Raw genomic sequence first — 14916 nt, forward strand, 5'->3', positions numbered from 1 at the left:
TTAAAAAGAGAAATAAATTCCAAGAGCTTCAAATCTACCTAATGTGCAAAAGTGTAACAACAAAAACCAACCAAAAAATACAAAAACAAATAAACAAAAAAGACCAAAACAAACCTGGAGTGAAAAATAATGCTCCCATTAAAACTTTACAAAGGACCATGTTCAGATACATGTCAAGAACAGGCCTAGAAAGGATACTTTCCGTCGCAGTGTGTAACAGACTGCCAGACATACAAAATAAAAACTGAACAATGAGAAAATTGTGAAAAATGAGAGGAAACAAAATACAGGAAAGATGAACAAAGCTTCTCTCTGTGAGGGAAGACAGAAAGTGGTGGAAATAACTTCTGACCCACATCATTGCAGATAAACAGGTGGAAGAAAAAAACCCTGTTGCTCATTAACATACAGCAGCTGTCATACTGAAGCAAAGTTAAATACATCTTTGAGAAATTCAAGAGATAATTCATCCCTGTTGAAAGAAAATTACCATGAAGATGTTTTTTGCATTCTGTATGCCTCCTTCCTAATTCAAGACATTTAACTTCTGCCTTTGTAGCTCATTAGGGCACTGGTGAGGAGTTGCAAGAATGTATCACTGGTACACAGCTCCTTGTAGCAGATGGCCTCTGACAGCAGCTCTGTTGGCTGTACTTTTCTCTCATTTTTAAAGCAAAAGTCTGTTGCTTCGTGCTTTGTGATCTGGATCCAAAGCTACTGAGTGACAGTAGGGATTCAGCTGCCACTCCTGCCAGAGTGCTGTCTGCCCGGAATCTGTTTGATTTCCAGCAGCATGAAAGAGGGATTAGAAATGCATGGAATTTCTAATGTTATGGAACACAGGAATTTACAAACCTGTGTCATCTTATGTTCTTCCAAACAGCTGAGCTGGTACATTCATATAAACTCTTGGTTTATTATTTTTTGCTTTTCTGTGCAGATGATCCTGTTTCTCCATATACAAGCTGGTTATTGAATATTGTTGAAACCAAACAACCACATCCCCTGCCCATGCCTTACAACGGAGGATGTTGGGCACCACTTGTGGACTTCCTCCCAGAAACCATCACACCCCGAGGACCCCTTCATAGGTATGCAGTTTCTCATTCTGACATTTCAAACAGTGAGATGCTTCCTCCCACCTACAGCAATCCAACTGTCCTACCACTTAGAACATCTGAAAATCATACTTTTGGTTTCTGCTGATTTCAGTGCTTATAATCAACATGCAGTGAAAGCTTGCAGCATTACCAGATTTCTACCAAAAAAATATATTCACAGTGCAGGACATCACTTTCTGAAAAGAATCAGACTGATGAAACAACTAAAACAGTTTGTTGGTTTTATTTTTTTTTGCATTCTAACTGGGCTATGTGTATTCTGACATCCTTCTTTTACATAATTTATAGTGATGGTAATAGTATTCTTTTCAGTAATGGGTACTTACCTGCCTAATAATGTAACTAAGGTGCTTCAGCATTAATCGTGCTGAGAAGAAATGTTATAAAATTGAATATGTAGAGATTGCTTATTTCTTCAGAAATAGTCATCATATTGCTGTTTTCTCATCTCCAGGAGGTTTCAAACTGATACTGTGATCTAATTTTCAGGTGCAATATTGCTGTCATTTTCATGACAGAGATGGTAGTGGATCACAGTGTGAGAGAAGATTGGGCTCTTCACCTCCCATTATTATTACATGCTCTCTTTTTAGGTAAGACAAATAGAAAAAAAAATAAAGTATTAATGTACTTCTGTCCTTTAGTTTTGCTGAAGCTGTAGAGTTGTATTTCTTACATGTTTTTAATCATGATTTTCTTTTTTAAAAAAATCAAGCAAAATACACACAACCAAAAACAAAACAAAACCCCAAACAAACAAACAAAAAAACCCCACAAAAAAGGCAACCAAACAAAAAATCCTAACCCTGAAGCAATTACAGTCAGTCTGTGAATTAGTCACAAGACTTTGTATATTTTGACCAGTTTTGCCTGAATTTGAGATGGGGGTAGAAATTTGAAGATGATTAACTTCAAAATATCTCTAAACACCCCATAGTCATGTCCCCACCCTCCACAAGAAAGATGGAAAACTTAGCCTTTATACAGTCTGGGTTTTGATGAGCAGCTGGGCATTCAGCTCATGCTTTAGGCCTGGACTACACACACCAGTGCTCTCTTGCCTTTGCAAAAACATATAAACCAGCCAAGATTACTGTACTGCAGAGATAATGAAGGTAGGACATAGACCACTGGCAAGCAAGCTTCATTAATTTCACTAGTAGTGGAATACTTAATCGTCAGTGTCTTCCCTTATATACCTGAGCATAGAGACACTGCTTTTTTCCCCACTGTTCTTGACTGTTCACCTGGAGGGTAATAACTTCCTGATGCCTTCCTTATCTTGCCACTTAACATTATGAAAAGTGAGTGGTCTGATTTTTCAGCAGAGTAGAATATTTAGCATTCTGAACTTTAATTGTTGATAAATAATAGTTTTCATAAATAAACACAGCCAGGCACTTGTGAAATAAATTTATTATAACTAAAGATTGCAGTCCACTTGTCATTCAGTCACAACTAAATCTATTCACTGGCAATCTGGGAAGAGTCTGATATTCAGCAGGCAAAAAAGATTAAATTGGGAGGTTACAGCACAGTGGTAGAATATGTGATATACTTCAGTATGTAACTGAAGAAGCTAGTTCATTCTCTACTCCATTAGCAACTGTTCTGTTTGAAATTTTTTGCTGAAATAGGTTTTCTTTGGAAAATGCACACTCATCAAATATTCAAGTTTTGTATCTTACTACACTGATTTGAAGAAAATTCTAACAAAACACAAAAATTACTGTTGTAGTTCTTGCCAGGACTATGTCAGATATGCCTTCTCGCATCAGTTTCAATATGACATTTCATATACATTCGTCACTTAATAAGTTTATCTATTTTGTGGCTGGCCATAATGATTTTTTACTTGTTTTGCATAGTACTGTGAATTTTCTAAGTCTAAGAGGGAGTCATCCAAATAAACATATACAGAGTTAAGATATTAGTAATCCATTATAAAATAGTTTACTGATTTGTTCATGCACTAATGTTTCAACATGACAGTTTTCCATAAGAAATAAATAGAAATTTAGAAATACCATTTGCAATGATCCCTTGGTTAAGAACTCCACATTCTCCAATGTGAAATTAAAGCTAAACGTAACTGGTAACAAAATGTAACTGGTCTAGTCGTAACTAAAATGAGATCACAGCTTCCAAGCTTCAAGTTCAGTTTCTCTGGAGTTGCTATACCTCTTGTGGAAATTTTTTCCATGCTTAGTAGCAGAGCTCTGTTGTGAAAGTATAAGTAAGTTACTCTATACATGTTAGGTATGAATGTGGTTGAAAATAAACTGTTTCTGTCCTCTGGAAATGTGAGCAGGCAGATGTATCTGACTGAAAAAAACACCAACAAAACCTGGAAAGTGGTATGGTGGCTAGCTGGAGAGCCAGTATTCTTCTGTTTGTTATAAGGCATGAGAAAACTAAGGTGAAATAATTTTGCAGTGTATATGCTTATTAGGCTATTGAATGGTTCATAGTGCTGATAGTGAAGTAGAGGGGTAGACTGATGGTGTGAGCCTACCTGTCTCAATAGTGCATGACAATGTCTGTTTAAAAACTGTTCTACAACCATTGTGGAATAAGTTGAGTAGTTACACTCCTTTCCCATGGAAATGTGTCCAGATCACAGAAAATTACCCTCTCAGGAACATCTCCAAGTTAAAGAAAGGCCCAAGTATTGGACGAGCACAAAGACTGAACTTTCCTTCTTACTTCGTAATTAGCAGATATTTGTCAATACTTTCACAGAATCACAGAATCAGTAAGGTTGGAAAAGACCTCAAGGATCATCGAAGTCCAACCTGTCACCCAAGATCTCATGACCACTAAACCATATCACTAAGTGCCATGTCCAGTCCCCTCTTGAACACCTCCAGGGATGGTGACTCCACCACCTCCCTGGTTTAATGGGATTTCTGTCACAAGTGCTGCCAAAATAGAATTTATTTTCAACTACAAGAACTTCTTATATCCTTTTCAGTGTATGATAGAACAGGGTAGGATGAATTCATTATCTCCTGGAAGGTGGAAGGGAGAAAGGAGAAAGAAACCTGAAGAAGCTGAAAAAGAGGTGAGCAGGGTGGCCATGGTTCTTGTGGAGCTGGCTATGGGCAGATGAGTAAAACAGAGGACCTCCAAAGACCTGCCCATAGGAGCCCAAGACACATAGTTCAGACTATGGCCGTATGAGCAGCTTCATTTTTAGGTGAAGCAAGAACCACTGTGACTGGGGGTTATTAGAAAACACTGGACATGAAAGACCTGTTGACTGCTGCCACTTAGAGTAATGCAGGAACTGATTTTTAAAGAGGAGTATATCCTGAAGAGAGAGTTGCTGAGTAAGAAAATAATTGAATTTTTTAGCACTGAAACTGCTGCTAAATAGAAGAAAGTATTTTAAAATACCTTGGAAGATACCAAAAGATAATTAAAAAGAGATTACAATGACAGAGAGCAGTTTATTTTACAGTAATTCATGAGTTATTCAGGTTGTGTTAAAATCTTAGAAACAGCAATTAAGTGCTAACCAGATCAGAGTCTTAATTTCTCATGCTGTTCACTGGTAGCTGAATTTCTTCTCAAAGGATTTCATCTGTCGATTCCTTTCTTAATAAATTAGTAACTACCTCTTACAGTTTGCACTTATAAAACTGGTATCTGTGCAAGAAAGCCAGATACTGAGGTCAGCAATATAATTACAACAGCTACCAAGAATTTCTTATCTTTAGAGGTTTTCCAGTCAAATTGACACTTCAGCAAGACAGAATACATAAAGTTGTATTGCCACACATTGTTTTCTGCCTCCTCTATAGGACCTCAGTCTGGTAACTATACACACACATTTAAGTACAAACAGTAGTAACTGTATCTGGAAGCACTGCATCTTTTGTTTGTTTGCACTGTTACCCCAAACCGCCTTGGAATTTTTGCTATTTCTGGAATGTGAACTTGTTTTTTATTACTTTGTATTCAGTGATTGCTGTGACCTTTTCTTCTAGGTCTTGACCATTACCGTCCTGAGGTCTTTGAACACAGTAAAAAGCTACTGCTTCACCTTTTGATTGCATTATCTTGCAATAGCAACTATCAAGCCATTGCGTCAGTGCTCCTTCAGACCAGGGAGATGAACGAGACCAAGACTCTAACAGTACAACCAGCATACTTACCTGAATATCTTTATACAGGTAAGAAAGCAAAAGAAGAAAATAGCATTACATTATACTGTGAGGTTTTTGAAAGTAGGATGCCAAGGTTACTTTCCTAAAATATAACAGTTTTGATTTATTAAAGTAGTAAAGTGGCAAATATGAACAGTTCTCATTAATATTAATTCCACGTGAACTGCCCTAGAGATGCACTCAAATTATTATTAGGTAACTTTTCGTGATAGTGAGAAAGCTGTCTGATGTAAGGGAAAATATATAATATAGAATTTTAAACATTAATATGGCTAATAACTTTCTAACTTTCCCCCTCAGGGAACCAGAACTACATTAAATGAGGGCAATCGCTCCTCAACCTTCAAAAAAACCCTTATAAATAATTCCAACACAGGAAGAGCAGCAAGAATGTGCAGCTCAGATTTTCCACTATTAAGTTAAATTTTGCATAATATACACCCTCCTTTATATCACAAATACACTTCATTTCTCTCCTGAAATCTTTTTCTACATTAGGAGGCTTACTACATCCCTTTGCTGAGACGAATATTCTTTTAAGTTTTAGCAACTTACCTGGTTTTAAAGGGTTGGTTTGGAACAGTTTGTAGAAAGCTGCAAGCCAGGTTTACTGTTGTGTGTAATACTGCTGAAAGCAAGCATCCTGTTGAGATTTGAAGGAATCACAGAACCAATGTAGTGTTACAGAGGTAGGATTAGTTGTCTGGGAGAGAGTGAGAAATGAAAAGGAGAGATTGTCAAATTAGTGGTATTTCTGTGGTTCTTTAGGAATATAACCAAAAGTAATATATAGTTCAGCTTTATAAAGAATATTACTTGATAACCAATTTTAATCTTTTTATGAGACGTGAAATATTATTTTGAAGTAATGAGAAGAAGTGATCAGAATTTCAGATTAATGAATTAGTTTTGCCATTGAGGTTTCATCCTGAATAATGTCTGTGCAAAATTACTTCACACATGACTTTCCCCTCTTGATTTCTGCAGATCTCTTTTCCAATGCATGTCCATGAATTATTCAGTGTTCTTACATTAAAATTGTATTACTTCTTTGAATGAAAAACTATTTTCATTCCCATGTCTGAAAAACATAATGGGTACCCTGTGTCTGGGCCTCTTAAGTCCAAGATGTTATCCAAACTTTGTATTGGGAGCCTTTTTTGAGCAGCTAATACAAAGAGTGAGAGTATGGGTGAGTAGCTACAGCAAAGAATGAGCTCAGGTTTGTTCCATACAATGTCAGGCTACTAAATTAAGAGTCTCCTGACCTGGAATGCATATTGTCAGTAGGGAGGGCCCTCCTGCTCCTGGTTTGCTCACAAGGACAGTTTTTCTGCTGTAAATGCAGCCTAAGATGACTAGCTGTCTAACCTTAAGAAAACAGGTCTTAGTTTCTAATTTCAACTCTGAATAAGTTTTGTGGCAAGCTTTTGATCCAGCGGAACTCTTACACAGATGTTCACTCTTAAAGCTGAAAATATTTAGTATGAGTAGTCCAGTGTTTACAGTTACTGAAGGTGTTGAACAGAAGCCTTAAACATTTGTGTCTTGGTGTCCATTACGATTTTAAAATTAGGACAGCATCATTGTCCTAAAAATTCCACCCTGCAGACATTGTTACCTCATCATACTAGCCACCTTCAAAATTAACTTTACAGAAAGTCATACTTCCAAATGTAAAATGTCCTGAAACATTTGCTTTGCAAGTACTGTAGCCCTTGTGCAGTAAAAAAAACCTTTACTTTTATATTATTAATTTATATTGGATTCTGCACATTTAGAAACACAGTACCATTTTCACTCACATTGTCATTTCAGGGTTGTTGTGTCCTGCAGGTTTTCTCCATGTTTCCCAGCAGAAAGTTTCTACTGCTGACTCTGAAGAGAGCTTCTTGGCAGACACTTTCCTCTGTAAGGCTGACCCAACAGCACATTCCATCTTTATCTCTTCCCTTTTGGCTGGCAGGTGGCTTTGATTTTCTGCGGGAATACCAGTCCTCTCCGGTGCCAGACTCCGGCTTGAGCTCCAGCTCTACCTCCTCCAGTATCAGTCTGGGAGGCAGCAGTGGAAATCTCCCACAGATTACACAAGAAGTTGAGGACATGGACACTGCTGCTGAAACAGATGAGAAAGCAAACAAATTAATTGAGTTTCTGACAACCAGGTAATGGAGATAAGCAGAGGATATGTTCGTACTAGAAATGCATACTTTCACGTCTTCTCTACAATTGTCAGGAGCAACTTAAAAGACAAAGTAAAATAACTGAACTTTTATAGTAATTACAGACTCCCATTCCTCTTTTATTGATACCTGCAGAAGTAGGTGGGTACTTAAAAGCACTACAGTGTCAGATATAAGAGAAAAATATCTTGCCTGACAGGAATAAAATGTTTCATTGATTGATAGCATTATTTTCAGCAATGGACTAACAGAAGAGGACAGGTTTGTTATTAGAAATCAGGCAGGAGGTGTACATGGCATAGTGAAAGGCTATGGTGAAAGTAACGACTACTGACTACAGCTGGCAGATCCTAGGCACTGTGTTAAAGAACAGGGATTTGTTTATGCTGCTCTATAAATGGTATCACATGTTTTTAAAGAAAGGGTTTGTAAAATACAGTGTAGGAATATTTGTTTATTCATATGATTCTATGACAATTCAGTGTTTTCCACACTATGGCCCTGAAGTATCTAGCTACCTTTACAGTATATGTATTTTAACTGATTATATTTATTTCAGATAACTGAAATTTTGCACTTTGTTATGCATTTCTTTAAGGGCATTTGGTCCACTTTGGTGCCATGAAGATATCACACCCAAAAATCAGAACACCAAGAGTGCTGAACAGCTTACTAATTTCCTGCGTCATGTTGTATCTGTATTTAAGGATTCCAAGTCAGGTAGTAAATTTATTTTTTTCCTTTAATAACCAGAAGAATATTCCCTCAAGGTCACACTGAATGTTTGTCACTTGACTTAGTAGAACTACTTATATAGAAGCACAGCATATTGTCTGTCTTATCAAGGATGTATGACATGTGAAAAACTTGCTTTTAAAAAATCATGTTAGATTGGACTCTGACTGAATGTTAAAGAGAAAATTTCTTCAGAACCATTGGTAAAAAGCTTTTTGATTGGTTCTACCAGATTAAAGCTCCTCTGTGTCCTGCTGGTAAAGTACAACACAGTTATTAAGTAAATGTACTTTGTTAGATTTCATCTGGCAATACTAGTTTAGGTATAGTTTATTTTTGTTTTAGAGCTTAGGAAACGTACTCATTGTATTTTGAAAACCAACACAGTCACTAATTAAGTATCTTCCAAGATCAAAGCAGAATGAATGCAGCATCAGTATTTGTATTTGAGATCTTATCCAAAGCCTTCTGAAGCTGGTAGGAAGAGTCCTAGTTCAGCTTGGCTTTAGGTTTGAGAGTGTTTAGAAGTTACTTTGTTGCTGCCAGCAAGAATAGCAGCTTGAAATTTTGTAAAAAAAAAAAAAAAATAGATGAAGAATTTCAGGGTTTTGCTGAAAAACATTTGCAGACTCAGAATTTGGTTTTGCAGTTTATTTTCTTACATTATGTGTGAAACAAAGGTTAACATAGGGAGATTCTCCCAAATGCAGACATTTCTGTATCTCCATTTCTCATAGGGTTTGCAGGATACACTACAGTGTATATCCCCTACACACACTTGGATCAGCCTGTTTATGACCTACAATAAATCTGTAATAAAAATAATAATAATTGACATCTTATGCTTAGGTTTTCATTTGGAGCAGCATCTGAGTGAAGTTGCTTTACAAACAGCTCTTTCAAGCTCTTCAAGACATTATGCAGGTCGCTCTTTCCAGATATTCAGGGCCCTAAAGCAGCCCCTTTCTGCACATGCTTTGTCTGACCTCTTGTCAAGATTGGTGGAAGTTATTGGAGAGCATGGAGATGAGATTCAGGTATGCACATGTACATAATGCTTCTTAGTACTTTTAATTTAATGTATAATTCATTTAAAATAACCATTTTAACAAGATGTTCTGGAGCTAAGTGATGCAAAGTAGAATGTGGCCTTAGAAAAGGTTACTTCTGGGTTTAATGAATCCATAGGTACCTTATCAAAGCCTTTATCAGGCTGTTACAGTCTTATATGGCTCTGAAGAGAACAACTAGAAAACATCTAGTAAATGTCACTCCAGATCTTTGTGATGGCCTTTTTTTCCCTTTTCATAATATTGATTTGGGCTTAAGGAACCAATCATTCTATCTGCTGATGAAATCTGACAACATGAAATAGACAGATGTCAGTGTCCTTAGGAATGAGGAAATCTACACCATCCATAACAATATAAAGCTTACACTGACCTAATCTAATTGATTCCTGTCTTAGTGAACTATGGTGTTCACCTGGTTTAGCTGAACAGACTGAAATTTTTCAAGGAGAGGCTACTTATTGTGAGATTCAGGACTTCAAAAAAAAAGAGAACCTACTAGCTCTTCAAAAAAAAGAGAACCTACTAGCTCTTAATAAGAAATAGACTGACATCTCCTCCATATTTTACTTAGGTAATGAAACTGCCACAAGATGACATTAATATTCTGTCACAGCTGCTTGTGCAGAATTTGTATCAGTGCCCTGCAAGTCAGAGGTTCTCTATGCCATTACCAGTCCTCTGATGAGATATGTGCCCTTCTTCCACACCATCATAGATCATTCACAGGCAGAAAATAAAACACAATCGTAATGACATTTTAATGTTCAGGGCAGTGACGTTGATGTGAATGTTGTTCTTTCTCTGGGGGAAATCACAGGTTTTCACTAGGTGCCTGTTCTTTTTATGAACTGAAGATTTGTAAATGTTCGCTTTTGTGAATGTCTTTGTTGAAATGGTTAACCTCATGCATTGATAGGGGTATGTAATGGAGGCACTGCTTACATTGGAAGCTGCTGTGGATAATCTGTCTGACTGTTTGAAGAACAGTGATCTTTTGACGGTGTTATCACGGTAAGAGCCTGTTCTCATACATGTAGCCTTTTTTGCAATGTGTCATGATACGAAGTGTGCAATTCTGCAGTCTTACAGCATAAAATAATTTTGGTGAGACTGAGCTCATTTGTGATCTTCAGAGAACTAGACCGAGAGCACATCTCAGCCAAATTTTGCAATAGCTGAAATAGCATTTATGCGACTAATGGAACTTCACAGTGTGTTGTAAATTCTGCCATGCTACTACTGCAAGCTAGCACACTTTCTGCAGAGAAATGGAATAAAAGAAAGACCTCTACTCTGTTTGTCAATTGGTTTTTGCATAACAGGTAAAGAACCCATATTTGGGACAACATTGCTTGGCTGTAACTTCAACATGCTTTAAAAATAATGTTTTTTCATCTTTGTACCACATACTTGAAAATGTATCCAGGAAGAAACTGGTTTCATGCAACCTGTCGTTCTCAGATGACATACTCTCCAAGAAGTAAATGATCATGGTTTATTCTCCTCAATAAAACCAGGGAGAATTTGGTTCTGTACATAATCTGTGGATTTTGCCAGATGTTACTTAACACCTCTGCATCTCTTACCCCCATGCCATTCTTACTCATCTAGACTGTAGACTGTCCTGCTTGGGTTTGGTGCAGTGCCACATGAAACTTCACTTCAGGCATGTTTGGGGGCACTTCTGGAAAAAAAAAAAAGACAGACTGAAATTGCCAGTGTAGTGTTTTACTTTTCCTGTTTAAGTATGTATTTACAGTTTGATAAATATTTCACTTGCATCCACTATGTACAGTTTTCAAGCTGTGCAAGCACACGTTGAAATGTATGTTGCATGTTTTGGTTTCAGTTCATCTTCACCGGATTTATCATCAAGCACTAAACTGACTGCAAATCGGAAGAGCACAGGACAGCTGAATGTGAATCCTGCAAGTGGTAACACAGCCACTGCTGAACGAAGCAGGCACCAGAGGAGCTTCTCTGTACCTAAGAAGTTTGGAGATGTTGACAAGTCCTCAGACCCACCACGCAGTGCCACACTAGACAGAATTCAAGCATGCACCCAACAAGGCCTATCCTCTAAAACAAGAAGTTCATCTTCTCTAAAAGACAGTCTCACTGACCCATCCCATATTAACAATCCAACCAACCTGCTGGCCACCATCTTCTGGGTTGCTGTGGCTTTGATGGAATCAGATTTTGAGTTTGAGTATCTAATGGCATTGCGGTTACTGAACAAACTTCTGGCTCATTTGCCACTGGATAAAGCTGAAAACCGGGAGAAGTTAGAAAAGTTGCAAGGGCAGCTGAAGTGGGCAGACTTCTCAGGGCTTCAGCAGCTACTCTTGAAAGGATTCACTTCACTTACTACCACGGATCTCACACTACAGCTCTTTAGTTTGCTGACACCAGTGTCTCGAATATCCATGGTGGATTCCTCTCAAGCAATAGGTAAAAGCAGTAACCTTTCCTTGCTTTCACATTTGATGACAGGCCTTCTTAGGCTATGTAACAGTGTTACAGTTAAAACCATCACAGGCTACCTGAACAAAATCAAAACAGGCACTTTTTCTTTCTTTTCTAATATAACATAATGTACTTCTGCTTTGAGCTGGGTGGGCTTTTTGGAAATTTCATAGCAATCTAATGCTTTTCTGGAAAGTGAAATCTTTTGCACAATAAGGTTTTGGAGTATAGTGGTCGTGTTATTTTGTGTCACATTTTTAGGACTTAGTAGCCTATAAAGTTTCTGAGTGCTGACAAAGTAAACTTGTAAGGATTTACTGTTAGATTTTCTAGAACCTATTTTGGCCAATTTTTCCAACTAATTGTTTTCAGAATTTTCAGATTACTTAGTTTTAAATTAATGCTTCATGAGATTGTCCCTAGAAATACAAATAATAAAAAACTCTTGTACACCTCAACATGAAGAGAAACTTCTTTACAGTGAGGGTGATGGAGCACTGGAACAGGCCGCCCAGAGGGGTTGTGGAGTCTCCTTCTCTGGAGACTTTCCAAACCCACCTGGATGCATTCCTGTGCAGACTACCCTAAGTGATCCTGCTCTGGCAGGGGGGTTGGACCTGATAATCTCTTGAGTTGCCTTCCAACCTCTGATATACTGTGATACTGTGATACTTTTTAGACAAACTACAGTAGCAAATTTGTGAGTGAGAAGAGAGGGCTGCTTTATAAGGAAATAAATTAACATTTTAAAATTCCCAATTATTTAGCTGAGATGGTGACCACTTAATTATATTTCTTGAAGGGAGTTTCTGTATTGTTCCAGATTTTTACTTCTATGTCTCACTCAGAAACACAGATACTAAGACAACTGTGCAGGCTTCAGAACTAAGTCATAGTAAGCTTGGACACAGAATAAGTGAATCAAGGCCATGCACAGCCTGCTCATCTCTAAATACCTGTGGTGCCTGTGTTCCACACTTCAGTAGTGCAATTCACACATGGGCTGTGATGGTATCATCTGGAGGGTTTTTTAACTTTTCCTTGAGTATAGAGGAGGCCTAGCGATGTTATGCTCCTAACTTAGGCAACTCGTTTAATTATGTAGAACAAGAGGGGATGAATGGATAGAAAGTTATTTTTGTAGATCAGATTCTTTCTTTTCAAAAGCCAGACTGTGTCCAGACACAATGACTTCTGAGCTCGCACCTGAAATGGAGCAGCTTTTGTTATAACTCCCTATTACAGCTGCTGCCTGTAGTTCTTTAGCTATCTTGAGCTGAGTTGGTGCAGAGGAGCTGAATCCCAGCTCCAGACAAAGCCCTTGTGCTAAGGACAGCAGCTGACACCTGGTGCAGAAGCCATCTCCTAGCTTCAGAAACATCCATTTGAGTATTCTCATCTGACCAGTTGTATCAGAATTTTGTTCCTTATTATTATTAACCTGAACTGTATAAAACAACGGAAGCTGTGCCTGGCAGCCTGAACAAGACAGTTGCTCATTTATCGATACTTACTGAATTTCTTTTTGTGTTTTAGCAGTAGTAAAGAAAATGCCACCAGTTACAACCATCAATAAGCCACTTAAGTGGAAAAGAAAAATGTACTTTCTAACAGGAATAAAATACATACTTTTGTGAGGTATTTTACCCTGTAAACACCTGTTTGTGCAATAGTGTTTGCAGAAATAGGTTCAAGCTTTATAACAGTACTGTTGCCTAAATTATATACTGGATTTTCAAATTAAAGCCCCTTTGGGGGTAGTGCAGCATAGCCAGTGGCACAAACAACTTTACAGTGTCGGTGTAAGTTCACAGCTAAAGTAATACTGAAACTCTGACCGAACACCGACTTAAAGACACCTGTGGCTGTTGCTGTCAAAATACAAATGCTGTTCTGTATTTTCCTGTTCTAGGATTTCCATTGAATGTCTTGTGTCTCCTGCCCCATTTAATTCAGCATTTCGACGGCCCAAACCAGTTTTGTAAAGATATAGCCGAAAGGATTGCTCAGGTATCAAAGTTATTTGCTGCTCAGTACATCCTCAAACCCTGTAAATGCAGTTGTCTTGTTCTTAAGATCTTTTGACATTTTACATTTATTTAGGTTTGTTTGGAGGAGAAGAACCCGAAGTTATCAAATCTTGCACATGTCATGACCCTTTATAAAACACACAGCTATACAAGGGACTGTGCTACCTGGGTAAACGTGGTTTGCCGTTACCTTCACGAGGCATTTGCTGATATTACTTTGAATATGGTCACGTATTTGGCTGAGGTAAGTTTTCAGAAACTTTTTACTCTCTTAACTCTCCTGTTGCCTAACAACCCAAAGACCTGAAGTCTGCCTAAATATTACTTGGAGCTCTCTGTAGCTGTTATTTATAATGAAGAATAAAAAGCAGAAATCAACAGAAAGAAAAGGAATTACTGTAAGAAATCAATCCTGAACACTCAGACAAAAGCCAGCAAAGGTCTGTAGGGCTGATGAAGTAGTTTTACTCATTAGTTGGTCAGATTTTCCACTGTGAAAGAGAGAGAAACGGGACAACATTAATTTGGATCCACTGAGGAAAATTAGAAAAGGACTATAATTCCAGAAGGAGTTCAGCGGCGTGCAAAATATATAATCAGCTATATGAGGATCTGGTTCTTAATACAAATTTCTTTGCATTCCTCTAACACAGAATGGGTTCATCTTACTACCTAGGTTTTCCCCTATGCTCGCTGCAAACTCCTAATGTTTCTCACATGTAGAGCAGAGCTGATTCAGCGCTGTTACTGGGGAATCCAAGGCTCAGTTCTACTCTTTAGCTTAAAGCCACTTGATCTTCAGCCTCCTGTGTCAGATCATTATCGAGACAATGTTTTCTTGTAGAGTTCTCAGATTTATCCCTTCACTTCCTTGCTGTAGTGAGATGCTTTCAGTCTCCCCTCTTACCCACGGAGAAGAGAGTTCTGTATTCATGACAAATTCAGTAGCATTTTTAGAGCAGCTTTGTTTATTTGGAGCCAATTCATTCTTCTCTCCACCAATAGATGTACAAAAACTCTGCAGTCATCTCTGATACTGGTAACCACAGATTTTCAGGAGCCTGAAAGGCCAGGCCATGCTCACACACTCACTCAAGACTTCAGAGCGAACTTATCCCTGCTACTGCAAGGTGCAA

At 37.9% G+C, this 14916-nt stretch overlaps 1 protein-coding gene across 2 annotated transcripts in view; it reads left to right on the plus strand.

Annotated features, from left to right (window-relative positions):
* Positions 1–14916, plus strand: part of FRY (FRY microtubule binding protein) — a 169718-nt gene that overhangs the window by 115465 nt on the left and 39337 nt on the right. For both annotated transcript variants that reach the window (XM_054388340.1, XM_054388332.1), the window contains exons 37-46: positions 941–1091; positions 1611–1714; positions 5114–5299; positions 7260–7458; positions 8075–8196; positions 9061–9248; positions 10201–10295; positions 11134–11735; positions 13663–13760; positions 13854–14024. In XM_054388340.1, the coding sequence (XP_054244315.1) occupies positions 941–1091; positions 1611–1714; positions 5114–5299; positions 7260–7458; positions 8075–8196; positions 9061–9248; positions 10201–10295; positions 11134–11735; positions 13663–13760; positions 13854–14024 (1916 nt within the window). The remainder of the gene's footprint in view (positions 1–940; positions 1092–1610; positions 1715–5113; positions 5300–7259; positions 7459–8074; positions 8197–9060; positions 9249–10200; positions 10296–11133; positions 11736–13662; positions 13761–13853; positions 14025–14916) is intronic.

Source organism: Indicator indicator, chromosome 1 (assembly GCF_027791375.1).
Source record: "Indicator indicator isolate 239-I01 chromosome 1, UM_Iind_1.1, whole genome shotgun sequence".
NCBI classification, from domain to species: Eukaryota; Metazoa; Chordata; class Aves; order Piciformes; family Indicatoridae; genus Indicator; species Indicator indicator.